Source organism: Aphanomyces astaci, assembly GCF_000520075.1.
Source record: "Aphanomyces astaci strain APO3 unplaced genomic scaffold supercont1.81, whole genome shotgun sequence".
In the NCBI taxonomy this organism is placed as follows: domain Eukaryota; phylum Oomycota; class Saprolegniomycetes; order Saprolegniales; family Verrucalvaceae; genus Aphanomyces; species Aphanomyces astaci.
The window spans coordinates 271,794-285,251 of NW_009798344.1; the positions used below are offsets into that span (position 1 = coordinate 271,794).

General features: G+C 47.9%; 5 protein-coding genes across 7 annotated transcripts in view; all 5 read right to left on the reverse strand.

Annotated features, from left to right (window-relative positions):
• H257_16180 (hypothetical protein) overlaps positions 1–1,522 on the reverse strand; it is a 6,582-nt gene extending 5,060 nt beyond the window's left edge. The window contains exon 1 of the mRNA XM_009844534.1: positions 794–1,522. Coding sequence (XP_009842836.1) covers positions 794–1,451 — 658 coding nt within the window. The 5' untranslated portion in view covers positions 1,452–1,522. The remainder of the gene's footprint in view (positions 1–793) is intronic.
• Positions 1,523–2,087: 565 nt separating this feature from the next.
• H257_16181 (hypothetical protein) lies at positions 2,088–3,036 on the reverse strand. The gene has a single exon (XM_009844535.1). It carries the CDS (start codon positions 2,810–2,812, stop codon positions 2,090–2,092), a length of 723 nt encoding a protein of 240 aa, XP_009842837.1. The 5' UTR covers positions 2,813–3,036; the 3' UTR covers positions 2,088–2,089.
• A 381-nt stretch (positions 3,037–3,417) lies between these two features.
• Positions 3,418–5,190, reverse strand: H257_16182 (hypothetical protein). The gene is made up of 6 exons (XM_009844536.1): positions 5,031–5,190; positions 4,718–4,968; positions 4,513–4,652; positions 4,292–4,411; positions 3,890–4,187; positions 3,418–3,777 (listed from the first exon to the last, which is right to left on the reverse strand). The coding sequence occupies exons 1-6, from the start codon at positions 5,071–5,073 to the stop codon at positions 3,481–3,483; spliced, it is 1,149 nt and encodes a 382-aa protein (XP_009842838.1). The 5' UTR covers positions 5,074–5,190; the 3' UTR covers positions 3,418–3,480.
• A 287-nt stretch (positions 5,191–5,477) lies between these two features.
• Positions 5,478–10,940, reverse strand: H257_16183 (hypothetical protein). Of its 3 annotated transcripts, XM_009844537.1 has the most exons (20): positions 10,740–10,940; positions 10,169–10,645; positions 9,949–10,124; positions 9,658–9,889; positions 8,959–8,994; positions 8,685–8,803; positions 8,485–8,632; positions 8,241–8,381; positions 7,683–7,835; positions 7,457–7,606; positions 6,974–7,399; positions 6,770–6,925; positions 6,595–6,699; positions 6,464–6,511; positions 6,310–6,373; positions 6,184–6,252; positions 5,999–6,105; positions 5,879–5,950; positions 5,692–5,805; positions 5,478–5,637 (listed from the first exon to the last, which is right to left on the reverse strand). In XM_009844537.1, exons 1-20 carry the CDS (start codon positions 10,887–10,889, stop codon positions 5,527–5,529), a joined length of 3,054 nt encoding a protein of 1,017 aa, XP_009842839.1. In that variant the 5' UTR covers positions 10,890–10,940; the 3' UTR covers positions 5,478–5,526. The 3 variants fall into 3 exon arrangements, with proteins under 3 accessions (XP_009842839.1, XP_009842841.1, XP_009842840.1); XM_009844539.1 differs by lacking the exon at positions 10,740–10,940 and having other exon boundaries at positions 10,169–10,686; XM_009844538.1 differs by lacking the exons at positions 10,169–10,645; positions 10,740–10,940 and having other exon boundaries at positions 6,184–6,373; positions 9,949–10,157.
• Positions 10,941–10,974: 34 nt separating this feature from the next.
• H257_16184 (hypothetical protein) lies at positions 10,975–12,753 on the reverse strand (the record flags this gene model as incomplete). The annotated part of the gene is made up of 9 exons (XM_009844540.1): positions 10,975–11,269; positions 11,335–11,436; positions 11,496–11,597; positions 11,657–11,818; positions 11,866–11,925; positions 12,022–12,144; positions 12,231–12,364; positions 12,422–12,615; positions 12,676–12,753. Coding segments are annotated over 9 exons (1,102 nt in total), but the record flags the coding sequence as incomplete, so codon positions are not given.
• Positions 12,754–13,458: the final 705 nt, after the last annotated feature.

The window sequence follows — 13,458 nt, forward strand, 5'->3', positions numbered from 1 at the left end:
GAAACATCGGCGACAAAAGGTAAGCGAGACCCCAGTACACGTCCACGGCGTTGGCGCGAGCCGGGGCGGACGGTTTCTTGATGGGGAAGTAGGCGCATACGGTTATGAGCAGCACAAGTCCGAGGGCGGCCGCCGACGGACGCGCCATTTTGCCCGCCATGCCAGCGTGAGGATTGAATCCTACGTCTGGTTTGTCGTCCGATTTGGGCGAGTCCAACGACGTGGATGCCACGTGGCCTAAGTTCCAAGCTTTGAATAACGGGGAAAGAAATGGACAACTATTGTGCTTTCGAGTAAAATTTCGTGTTGTGGCGTGGTTTCTCGTTGGAATTTAAATCGATTTGATTGGCTACCTCAGATGAGCTCAAAATGATTAGCCAATCAAAACCTTCCCAATGAAATTCAACCAATCAGATCGATTGTGGATCGGTTTGGTCGGCGCGATTCGATCGCACCCCCTCCTCAAATTTGTATCAAATCGACAATAACAACAACTGCATATTATTGTCTCGATATTCGAAAGAAATTGGAGATATGGGGAATCAAATGAGCAGAATACCGAAATCGCAGGCAGACAATCGATATACGACCAATCAAAACCCAGATCAAGAATCAAGTAGCCAATCAAATCCAATCAACCACTCTTCGACCATATTTCAACATCGAATTCGAGTGTCACTTCAATTAGTGTGACACTCGTTTACATCCAAAAGGGAATATACAAACAATCAATAGATACTTTTTGGTGAATCAGCACAAAAGGCAGCCAAAGTTTGGGGTAAAATGACTATACCAGACGGGGAAGTGGGCAGCGAGACTAGGGCGGCGGCGGCGTCGTCTTGGACTTCGGACGAGTCGATGCGGACGCGCGGCTGCAGCGAGAAGAAGAAGGGCACGCCGATGAACCCGACGATGCCAAACAGGAGATTACCCAACAGCCAGCTGAGTTTGCGCTGGCCCATCATGCTGCTGCCGTGGTGGTGGTGGTGGTGTGCATATTGCGACTTGCCGCCGGTCCACACGAACACCTCGATGACGCTGATGAATGCGCTGCACAAAAATAGCACCTTCCAGAACGTTGTGACCATGCCTGGATGGAAGTTGGGAAACCGAAACATCAACAAGAAAGGCGTCGCCAGCACGATCAGCATGCAGTAGAACCACACCGGGCCCGCGCTTAGTGCATACCCGACGACACCACCGAGACGACCCAGTGCACTCACACCCACCACGAGCAGCAGCGTCAGCAGCGGGAACGTACACCGCCACAGCAAGAAGTACCATTCGTGATGCGTTTTGAGCTGGAGAGATCGATCTTGCCTCCAGTTGTGCAGACACGTGTATGGATACAGGAAGCATGCTGACACCCACGACAGACATGCATTAACGAAGGCCGCACACGCCACGAAGCATCGCAACCCGCGCTCAAGGCATCGGCAGCACCCCAGCATCCGTTCGATGGTTCTGGATTACGATCGCCGCATGCGATTGGTCGAATAATGGTGGAAAATTATTTCGCACACATGTGTTTTAGAAAGGCCTAGCCAATCCAATCGCGTTTGTGAGGAATTGTAACCAATCATTGATCAGAACCGTGCAACGTTCAATTTGTATACCATACGTTGATGAAGCTTGCTTCATCAACACAAGAGGAAAAAGCACAAGAATGTCCAAAGTGATTAATATACTTCGAAGTACAGCTGTACAGTAATACTATTAATACTGTAGTACCGGTATCGGTTACACTACACCTTTTTGCGGTTAATTTCAGCTTTTTTTCACTATGGCTTATCCTTCCACCAAAACTAGGGGAAAAAAATATTAATAATATCGGCTACTGGTATACTACTAATAACGCTAAGGTTACTAAACGTTTTTGAACGCCAGAGCCGAACGAACGAGGTGGGGCGTTGAGTTGTCGAGTAGATATACCGGTATGCGGGTGTTGCGGAGTTTATGTTAAGGCTTACAACCCATAAAACAAGAGGTACTAGTACAATGTACGTATGATAAGGTTTACTATAATAGTATACTACTACGTATTAATTAATTAATAGTAACGTTACATAGTATTAATATTAATAACACGTTACTTTACAATCACAACATCAACAGGGGCTGCCTCCGCCTGGACAATTTCCTCACCAGAAGCAGCTTCCTTGTCGTTCACATATCGATACAGCCAATACATGATGGGAGAGTTCACCAGCGGCATGGGGTTGCTCATGTACATGATGGTGTCCACTGTCAGCGACAGCACAAGCACGACGTGGACGATCGACGAAACGATAGAGCAAACCCCATGACGAGGGTGATGTATCTGGATGTGGACCGGACAACCGGCTTTTGGTAGTGCGCGTCCAGCTCTTGGGTGGTCTTGTCCGACAGCGTGCGTCGGATCTGGTAGAACATGTCTTCTTCGAGCCACGACAGCGACGCGATCATAAACATGCCCGCGATCGCTCCCGACCCGACGCTGAATACGAGCAGCTTCTTCGCTTCCGTGGTGGTCAATGATCACCGAGACGAGCACGCCAAACAACTGGATCATCGAGATCGCGTCTTGCTTGCGGAACCAGAAGAACGTCACGAGGGTCTTGAACATGGGAATCAGCCCAGAAAGGAACACTGCCACGATCTTGGTCGTGTGTGGCTTGGCCAGTTTGTAGATGGCCAGTGGCATCACGGCGTTGAACACGAGCATCGGCGCCATGTGCTGCATCAGGGTCAGTACTTTCATACACGTCGTCGTCCCTGGCTTTGACGGCGACGGTTGCAAGGCGGTGCCTGCAGCTTGTGATGGCTTCTCCATGAGTGTGGTAGACTGGTAGTGGTGGTCGAGCAGCTCAAAGCACAATGATAGTCCACTGCCTGGGCGCGGCAATCTCTTCACCAATGCCCCATGCGACTCGCATGGGGCATTGAAAGTACCATGGTCGTAGAGTATAACACGGCCATGGTACTTTCACTCTGATTTCAACAAGATGATGTCAAAATACCCTATTCGAACTGTTGTAGCCATAATCTGTTTTGGCAAGTCTGCAAATATTCCCAAAGTCTCATATCCCATGAGAAAAAGGAGAAAAGAAGTAATATCTACAAAGTTGTCTGGATGCCAGCTGTATTTTGGAAAAATTATTCGATTTCCGAGTAAAGTGCAAGACTTCAACGTGAACACAAACCTCCATAAAACACCCCAACACCCGATTCTGAAGAAAATTGTGGCAGAAAATTTTGAACGTTGGTGGCATCTAGACGCAAAAATATCGAAAAATGGAATATTTCGATTTTGGCAACTTTTCTTGGGAAAACGGCCATTTTATGCCATTTTTCGTGGCATCCTATAGTACTGAGAAGCGCAATACTAGTACTACAGTACTGGACTAAGTAACGTTGACACTTGTACTGTACTATGAATAGTGGTACAAAGTAGACGTTCATATATTCATTGCTCAACCAGAATGGTTCGATTGTGTTGGACTATTGACCAAGCGCCGCCTGAGCTCCATACCCACTGGGTTTGCCCATCGTTTCAATCGTGGTGCCTCGGTTCAGTTTGTAGTCGGCTGACCCGGTCCAAAGCATCGTGCCACCGTACTTTGTGTAGCCGTCGGAAGCATATTGCTGGAGTTGGGGGATTGTAGGGGACGCGCCGAAAGCACACGCGCCTTCGTCCCCGGGCTTCCCCACGCATCCCCCCAGCACTATCTTGGTCGGGGGCACTGCTGCTGCCCACACGGAAGGGATGGTCGACTTGAGCAGGACGTCGTACTCTGACTATGGAGTGCAGAAACAAAACCAAACTCAGTCACACGTAGGTACATACATACCTTGACCAACTGCGATACAAAGTCTATCATCAAGCAAGCACAGTGGCCACTATACATACCCCAAGTTCGACGTTGTACATCATCAAATTGACTTGATCGACCACTTGACCAATGGCGGGGTGGTAGCAACGCTGGTAGTCCCCCTTGGGGTTGTTGCACGACACGTCCAAGGACGTGGGGAATTCGTCCCATGTCAGGCCATACGCCGGTTCATTGGGCTTGCGCTCGACTGCATCAAGGGACTTCCGAATAGCCAGCAAGTACGACTCCACGTGACTGCCGGCGTTGGCTTTCCAGTCGCCCCCGGTCATCAAGTTGCCGCTCTCGTCGTCAATGTCGATGCCGTCAAAGCCGAATCTGAAGTATTCATAGGGGGATTGAGTCGGTTAGAAACACGAAGGTGTCATTCTTCCACAGGCAAAAACAACAAACTGCAAAGTCCACTGCTACGACCGACGTACTTGGTCACCAATTTCGCCGCCGTTTGGCCAAAGAGGGCAATTTTATCCGGTGTGTCGAGGGCCACAAAGTTTTCACGTTGCGTGGCGCCGCCGATACTCGCATACTGTTGCACGCATTTTCTACGACATCGTAATCAGCTGGATAACAATGAAGGTGATCCCACGAGTTAGAGTTCGATGAAGTTACGATAACATTCAGTACTTCAGCGGTTTGAACTTACTGCTTCATAGCGTTGGCGCACTCCAGGAGCGTGACGTCGTTGCCTTGAAACGTCTGCGAGACTGCGCCAGTTTGGTTGTTGATGAGTGCAAAGCCCCAGTAGACGTGCGTGATGTACTGAAACGCTTTGGTTTTGATAAACTAGACAACAGAGTTCAGGGTTGATGTTGCCCATATTGAAAGAAGAAGACGAAAACTGTACGTACATCGAGACAGCCACCCGTGTGGCTCTGCCAAAACACGGAAAACGTTTTGTTGGGCTGCGGGCACACTCGGCACTTGTTGTTGTCCAAGTACATGCCTCGCGTGTTGCACACCACAGTGCCGTTGACAGACGTTGGTTTTGTCGTGTTGTTCGAAGCAGCATTGGGACCATTGGCAGTAGTGGTGTCTGTGGCAAACAACCCCGTCTTTGTGAAGTACGTGGCGATAACGACTACTATAGTCACGACGATCGCTACGCAGGTAGGGTTGGAGTATTCAGTCGTGAAAAAATAGCGTTCAGAGGACGAACAGTACCGGACAAGAGCATGGGCCACCAATGGCAACCTCGGCGGACCATTCTTCTTCTTGGGCCGAAGGTCGCTTGATTAGGAAGTACTAGTATGAATGACTGAGTGGCAAGTTCCAGTGGTGATTGGGAAGATCATAACAACGCATGGTTTTGCAGGGGGACGGCGCCACGGTAAAAGCGTGGTCAAAGTCATATGGGCGACGATGGACATTTGAGAGTCGTAACACTATAAATAGAATCGAGACGTATTGGACATTTGAGAGTTGTGAGTCTATAAATAAATGTGTAGCGAGTGCAGACCACCGTTTTTTTTGCCTGGAAGAAAACACAGTGTACACTGACACTAACTGCCCTTGACCGCAAAATAATGTGACTTTTTGGATTTACTTGTAGACAAGCGGATATCGGCAAGTACGCCGAAACCATGAGACAGTGGCCATGTTGGATTAATAGGCAGTCGGTCGTATATTAACGTTTCCCTTAACTAGTAAAGAAAAGATGCTACCGAGGCGGCAGTAGTCCCCCCCCACTCTCTAGGAAATTCATGTCGATAGGACTTGTGATCGCGTCTCGACGTTGACTGACGTAACTCTTGCGGCTCAATCCTTCTTTCTACAAGAACACACTATTGGCAGACGAACGATACGGACAAGATAATACTCAAACCTTGGCCAGGGTGACAAATACTTCGGGAAGAATGGCGTCGCGGAAGGGATGTCCGGAGAGCGCAATCGCATCGAAAAACATGCGGCGGACATGCGATTCGGGCGTCAAGTACACCTAACCACCCAAGAATACAGTATGGTTGGTCGAACCTGCAGTTCGTTGGAACCAACCAAAATATATAGCCTACCTTTTGCACCAAACTATTGAACTCGGCAAAGCACAGTACCCCGTTCTTGTCAATGTCTGCGGTTTGAAACGCCTAGGGTGTGATTTCACAGCGACAACCAAACAAAAATATCAAGTCAACCTGCAGCAAGTGGTCGTGTATCGCCGATTCCACGGCTTCAAATGCATCGAGGCACGTCGTCAGCGCTTCGTCCCGGTCCACAAACGTTAAAGTGGCGACACCAAGCCCTATCTCCAGCCACAGTGCACCATAGTGAGTCTACTACGTTGAAGTAGTATTAGAGAATAATTATGTATCCTCGGTACCTATTTCTTGGTGGGTAGCCACAGGCGACAACTTGTACAGTTTGGACTCAATCGACTTGTATGTTGTGTCTACAGCCCATTCACGATATACCATGATAGCTATCTCATTCTCAATGGGAACTGTACCAGGATCGTGATGCACCAGCTCCAACATACACCCTGGCTCGTACTGTTGAATCAAATCCACGGCCTACTCAACGACGATATGAATTCAGAAATGTAGTACTACGAGTAGGCATCGTAATGTAGTAGTACTAGTAGGCATCGTTTGGGTTAGTACCTGTCGAGTCAGATGCGGCACAAACCAATGTGGAATGGCCGCTTCATTCTACACCATGTCGCGTTGTAATAAAATACTTGGTATCTTTTTACTTTTGTCATTTGAAAATACTGTAATATATACTGTAGTACTTGATGAACACCTATCCCTGCGAGCAGCCCGACGTAGTAATCAAATGCGTCCAAACTAAGTGGGGTCGTGTGTTTGATATGGCACAGCCGAGCACACAATCGAATCTACGATCATGTTGTGGGTTCGTAATATGCAAAGGTCCTCGTTGTACTCAATAAAATATATTTATGATACCTCTGGATCAGCTTTCCAATACTTTTTCAATGACGTGACGAAATTGACCAAGTACATTTCGGCCACATTGCGGAGTCCGTATTTGAGGGCAAAGAACCGGTACAAGAACTCCCCCACGGGTGCACGCAATTCGTCCGCCATGCGGGCGCCGTATACCTGGATTTAGTGCCATCAAGTCGAGTAGTTTATATACTGTATATATACCTCGTGCAGGAGCAACTTTAGCTGTGCGACGCCCATGACCTTGCCTTTGTATGCTTGGGACTTGCCGATGAGTTTAAACTCCGCTGCAAGGAGTCGTGGCATGTCCTTTAACCCAGGGACTGCCGTCGTCGCAGGAGTCTTGGACTTTGGAGATCGATGCAGAGTTCGTTTGGCAATTTTAGTCGATTCCGTGGCAGTTGGAAGAGTTGCAGCAATTGCTTCAATAGGGCTGATAGCAGTAGAGGAAATGTCTACCGTTGGCTCGACAGAGTAGCTTTGCGGCGGAAGAGAAGGGGTCGTGTCAGTGGCTGGGTTATCTTCCGGTAATTCTAACGGAGTCGTTGGTAATAGTTCGTTGTTTTGCACTTGGGCGAGTTTGGCCAGTGCTTGCAAGTACGTGGGTTGTTTTTGTAAAGTTGGATCCGTCTAGAATCATCTCCTCAGTTCAAAAGAAAGGACAATATATATATTATATTTTTGTACTTGGGTGGCGATGGCGGTGCGCTGTTGCTTGGATTTCGCGAACGTAAAGATAAAATCTTCGAGTTTCGAGTTGGTGGTACTGACACTTTCCAGCATTTCCTTGGTCGTGTCGGGTACGCGCGGACTCGGCGAGTAATATTGATGCACTCCCTACCCCCATCCATACAATAGTTTCCTTTGATGAAACAATCAAACAACAAGAAATAGTAACTATATTTATATCTACCAATCGAGCTTCGTGAGTTTTGGGCACAACCGGGTCAGATACAAGGTTCATGCACAAGGTGCAATTCTGTACGAGGACTGACGTTTGCTGCTGCAAGAGCCGGAGGTCGTCCTTGGCGTCGTTCACTTCCCACGTCAACCTTGCTCGCTCCTCCTACGCCGCCGTCAAAAAAGATATTCAGATTATTTTTAGCACACTAAATGGGTTTTCGTAATACATTAAATGAGCTTTCGTGACAGGAAAGGATAAAGTTGGATATTGTGAATTTGCTATAACGTCAATATTTCGCGTTGGTTTATTGTGAATTCGCTATAAACTTCCAAACTTCGCGTGGTTTGTCCAAGCAATATTGAATCACGCTGGAGTTCTGATTGGTTGAATATACTTGTCCTTTCTATAAGAGCCAATCAAATACACTCAAAATTGATTAGCCAATGGCTTCGATTCGTGATTCGATTCGGCTGATTTTTTCGATACGACGGGGCTCTGGAAATAATATTTGAATCCACACAATATATATAAAGAATCGAACCCATCAATGACAGGTTTACGTCGTACGCTGAGGCTGAGCTTCCACCAGTCCAATGACAAGTCGCGCACCAAGCGCGTGACTTCCCACACGATCGTTTTCATTTCGTCTTCGAGTTGTTCAATCGGCGTGGTGTCGGGTGCGTTGTCGAATTCGTTCCACTCCCGTTTCTACGTTCCCAGTATGTAGTCATCGAGTCAGTCCACTACCGGTATATATCAAGTATTCTAAGTATTTATTATATATTTAATAAAATCGAACCACCAGACACACCTGCAGCTTGTGGCGAAACATTTCCTTGGACATTTTCATCAGTGCCACAATGCGCGCCAGTCGAATGCGTTTGCCGGCGAGCTTTCCTCGCGCCATGCGCTGGATGTGGACGGCAGCCAACGTCATCGTGTCCGACACGACCGAATACCTACGAATTTGTATATGCGTTGGTGAAACACACTTGCTCAAGAGCGAGGTACCGTTTCTGCAATGTTTGCTCGAGTTGCGCAGAAATGCGTAGTCGCATGCGTGTGTCAATGTTCTTTTGCCTCGCTGCGTCGGCGTTCACGACCGTCGCAAAGATGGACTCGCGAAGCCGCTGCGGGCATTAAATATTTGTGCGTTAAATGGGTGGAAGTAATATATATATATATATATTACGAACGTATATATCTCTCATACGTATATATATATATATATATATATATATATATATATATATATTCGATATGTTCATATAAATAGCTGACGCACCTGCATTGATATCAGCTCGAGCCGCAACGCTTTCACCTAGAAGTCCATAGACCACATCAAATCAATATTGATGTGTTCTTCCATCGGATGTATGTCATGTATTCATAGTGTATAGTATTGTCAAGTCGATTCGAAATTGGAGTGGGGTGCTCAATCGAATGAGCAGCACCAAATCGGCAGAAAATCAATCGACTGATTAAGACCCAGATCACGAAAAAAGTAGCCAATCAAATCCATTCGTCGACCAATTCAACATCGTAGTGTGTAAATTAGATTAGTGTGAAACTTGACGATCTTTCCATACAAAAGTCAGTAACAAAGAATCGATCGATAGATTTGGCGAATCCGCACAAAAGTCCAAATTTTGGGTAAAAGGACAATACTACAGAGAACCGAGTAGGAACTCGCGCACAGTGGTATTTTGAAATATATGGGGAATTGTATGCGAATGCGCAAGTTGTGATTCCGAGTACGAATTATAATTTTGCAATCAGATCAATCTGATTAATTTTATTATATCCAATCATACAATTTAAAAACTTTTTATAAGCATACTATTGGTTAAAATATAAAATATGAAAAAAACACTATTGGTTGACGTCGGAATTTATGAATGCTCCATGGAAAAAAATTAGTGTTGATACCACTGTGCGCGAGTTCCTACTCGGTTCTCTGTAGTTAGTACGTAGTAGTTAGTACCTTGGCAGATAAAATCTTTTGAATCTCGTGCACTTGGTCGACGTGGTCAAAGGTGAGCGCGGTCTGGCTACGTCGTCGACGGAGGGTGGATGTGTCGGACTCTGTGAATGCTGGTTGGGTCGAGTGGGAAGCGGCAACTGCGTTGTTCCTATTGCGTTGGTCTTCTTGGGCAGTCAATCCCGATTTTTCACTTGACATCTCGTGTCGAGGCATGTGGCTGGGCTTTCGCCTCCTGTCCAATGCTTACTATGGTCACGGATATATACTAATGATTAACACCTAGGCACTTACGTGACTCGAGTAGTGTGTGTTACCCTGCCGACCTGGGAGGCCAAGGCGAGCTTACGGGCATTCAAGGTGGGCGCGGGATTGGAAAACGAACATCCCAATCGATTGTTCGAGTGTTCGACCTTGTCGTGAAGTGGGTCCACATATTCGTGCCATATGTGCTTAAGGACTTGCGCCAGCTACCAAACGATCAGGCGGTTGGCTTCATACTGGGGCTACGCACCCCCGCTGTGGACGGCTGCTGCTCCAACTGCGCCGCCACTTGCCAGTAAATGTCTTGGAAATACGCGTGGCTGGCCACGCCTTGTCGGGGGTTCTGATTCGTCTGATTCGACTGAGTCTGATTCGACGTCTCATGCAACGATGCCATCAGCTTGGCTGCCACGAGCCGCATGGGGTGTTTTACAAGGGGCGAGTCACTCTGACGTCGGGAGGGCGACGGATGTGACGACTTTGGTCGTAACAACTTGATGCCGCCGCTGGTTGCATTGTCGCGGGGACGTATATCGAGTGGTAGGCTAATCTGTTGCAGCACTTCGCTGGTCGTATTCGGTGGAGGTTCTTCCAGGGGTAGTTTGGCGGACGTGATGGACGTAGTGGCCATGCGATTGGGTTCCTGTTCTGCAAAGTCTTGAACGCAGCGTTTGGTAGCTGTGACACGGGAAGACGCCCCATCACGCCGATGACGAACAAGCGATTTCTAGTCGTGTGTGTATGTACAAGAACGATAGTTGCAAAACAGAACAGCCCCTGTATAGTACATGTACTAGTAAGTCGGCCGGGAGGGTATGTACCATGTCGTAAAGAGAAGTCAAGTACGGCTCGTGAGCCAGGGCCTGCCGGATAACAGGGGACCACCCTGGACGGCTACCAGTTTGGGCTACAAGGTGACGACGCTGGCCGTGGCTAGCATCAAACGGAGCCGACTCGGGTCGAAAGGACATGGGTTTGGGGCCTTTTGTCGTCGTGTATAGTGTTGTTGGATAGTACTACGTACTAACTGCAAGTAGTAGTGATCAAGGGCTGGGTGCAACCACGGACAGTTACATACGAAACGGTCCCACCAAACAACAAAATGTGCCAGTGTGGTTGGGTGTGTTCTAGTATATGGCCACCATGAACGCGGTATTTGTACTACTAGTACCACTACTACTACGACTAGTATGACTCGGGAGCTCTAAGGGGGGACTTGTTTTTTCGACGACTTGGGTTTGTTGGCATACGACTTGACAAACGGCTGGTTCTTCTGGGCTTGGGCAACCGCGGCTTGGAAAGGCGACGGGAACGACGACAGATTGGTCGTGGCCAGCGGCGGCGGTGTTACCTAGTAGTCCGAGGTCGTTAAAGGGAGGGATTGCTGCTATATATATATATTGAAGCTGGTAGTACCGGCGTGGGAATGTCCAGCAATTTCTTAACCCCAGGGATTTTGAGCACCAACGTCTGGGTCAGCGTGAAAATGTTGGACGACACCCAATACAGCAAGATGCCCTACCGCAGTAGAACACAACCTATAAGACGAAATATATATATATATATTGGAGCCGTACCGATTCAAAGTTTACCGCGACTGGAATCATAATCAAGGCTACGATACGCATGCCCATCTTGGCCTTGTCAATGTACTCGGCCGGCATGCCTTCTCCACCCGCCTACAACTAGCTAAGCAACACTCGTCGAAAATGAGCAGCTTGCACACAAATATACACACCTCGAGGGACGCCACCATGAGCGCGGACGACAACACGGGTAAGGCGTATGTCGGATCAGGTGCTGCCAAGTTTTCAAACCAGAACGCTCCATCGGCAGCGTAGCCAGGAATATACTTGGCGATATCTTGCAGGCCCCAGAAAAATCCGAGAAAAATCGGCAGCTAAGTCAAATATATCAATATATATCCAACACCAGTGGACCATGTACCTGGGAGATGGGCATGAGAAACGACATGAATGGGCGGACTTTGTGCTCCTTGAACAGCGCCTATATGGATGGAGTGTGGGTGAACACCAATATATTTTTTCAAAATTGACGGACTGTTGAAATATATTTGCGATAAAATTCTATTATATAAAATACCTGCGCCCGCGCTCGAAACTCGGTCATCTTCGCCGGGTCGTAGGCGTCGGGGGAGCTTTTGATTTCATCTTGCAATTTTTGCAATTTGGGTTGCAATATGCCCATACGTGCGGAATTGCGCATCTAATCCGTAAGAAAGGAGTCATAATTTTCAGCCTCAGCAACCAAGTCCTTCATTCTTCCTTGCAGCAACATGATCATGTACCTACCGACATGATGGAGATGGGAAAGAACGCAGAGCGCACGACAATGGTCGTGGCAATGATGGTTGCCCACCAAGGCAGGCCCGACGTGGCATGCACCACGTCCAACGTACGGATGGCAATCTCCGCCAAGGAATAGCCTAATGAAGAGCAAGGATGTCCGTCATTGACGTTGACTAATGCGTGGGTTGGCATACCCATTTCAGCAGTGACGGGGGCAACGGTAGTCTGGAAGGCATCCACAGCGTTGTGCACGGCAACGGCGTCCACGTTGTGCTGAATCGCAGTCAAGTTTTCGGCGGCCGACAGATCTGTGGCGTGCGAATCGTGGTTCGAGCCGAGGATAGGCGACTGCGAAAACGCGCGGAAGGACCCAGGGACAGACGACGACCTAAGTTAAAAGAGGGCGGTCATGAAGCAATCAACGTGCATGTGCTGATGGTGGGTTTACTTGGTGAAACGAAGGAACTGGCCCACGTACGGTGCACGTCCGCCGCGAGCTTGGATAAGAGTCGCCACGCGCAACATTTTACTCGAATGGGGCAGCGGACCAATACTTTCAACCGGATAATTCAACCAAATAGCCAATCAGAGCGGTGTTTAACCGGATCAATCACTTAGACTCATAAATATGCATTAACCAGAAAAAGCAAGATGAAATAGGCAATTTTGTATGCTGCGCAAGGTGAAGCACCTTGCGAATTCCATAAATAATTCTGAAATTGTATAGTTTCAATGAAATATATCTTCAAGTTTGTATTGATGATTTTTATTTTTCATGGGTCTGTCTCTTTTTGGAATTCGCAAGGAAGGTCACTTGTGAATTCAAAATTGTCGAATTATGTCCAATCAGATGCGGTGAAATCACGAAAATCGCTGCGTAGATTATTCATCACGCCCTGTTGCGATATATTCTACTCCTGTGATGGCGGTTGATGCAAGGAGCCTTGAGATAATTATGTAGGCTGTGCATGAGAGCAAGATCATGTGATGTGGTATTCAGGACTCGGTCAATTCCAACAGGTCAAATTTCACCACTTGCCTACTAACCCAATGAAATTGGTCATCCCACATTCCACCATCCAGCCCGTGTCGGTGCCGTACACCTCCCTGCCGGTGTGATCACGTGGTTGCGCGGGCGGTGGCGCAAGACGTCTTGGTGGCACACATCGCAAGTGCTGAAGTGGCGGCTTTAGCACTTCGCGTTTGCGATGGGTGCTACCAAGACCTCTTG

Bases quoted from the DNA above. Each gene is read 5' to 3' on its own strand.
- H257_16183 (XM_009844537.1), bottom strand. From the start codon at position 10,889: ATGTCCTTTCGACCCGAGTCGGCTCCGTTTGATGCTAGCCACGGCCAG. The intron at 10,125-10,168 runs GTGCGTAGCCCC...ATCGTTTGGTAG, and splicing joins AGCAGCCGTCCACAGCGGGG to CTGGCGCAAGTCCTTAAGCA. The intron at 8,633-8,684 runs GTACCTCGCTCT...ACAAATTCGTAG, and splicing joins GAGCAAACATTGCAGAAACG to GTATTCGGTCGTGTCGGACA.
- H257_16182 (XM_009844536.1), bottom strand. From the start codon at position 5,073: ATGGTCCGCCGAGGTTGCCATTGGTGGCCCATGCTCTTGTCCG. The intron at 4,653-4,717 runs GTACGTACAGTT...TCTGTTGTCTAG, and splicing joins ACACGGGTGGCTGTCTCGAT to TTTATCAAAACCAAAGCGTT. The intron at 3,778-3,889 runs GTATGTATAGTG...TGCACTCCATAG, and splicing joins TGTACAACGTCGAACTTGGG to TCAGAGTACGACGTCCTGCT.
- H257_16181 (XM_009844535.1), bottom strand. From the start codon at position 2,812: ATGGAGAAGCCATCACAAGCTGCAGGCACCGCCTTGCAACCGTCGCCG.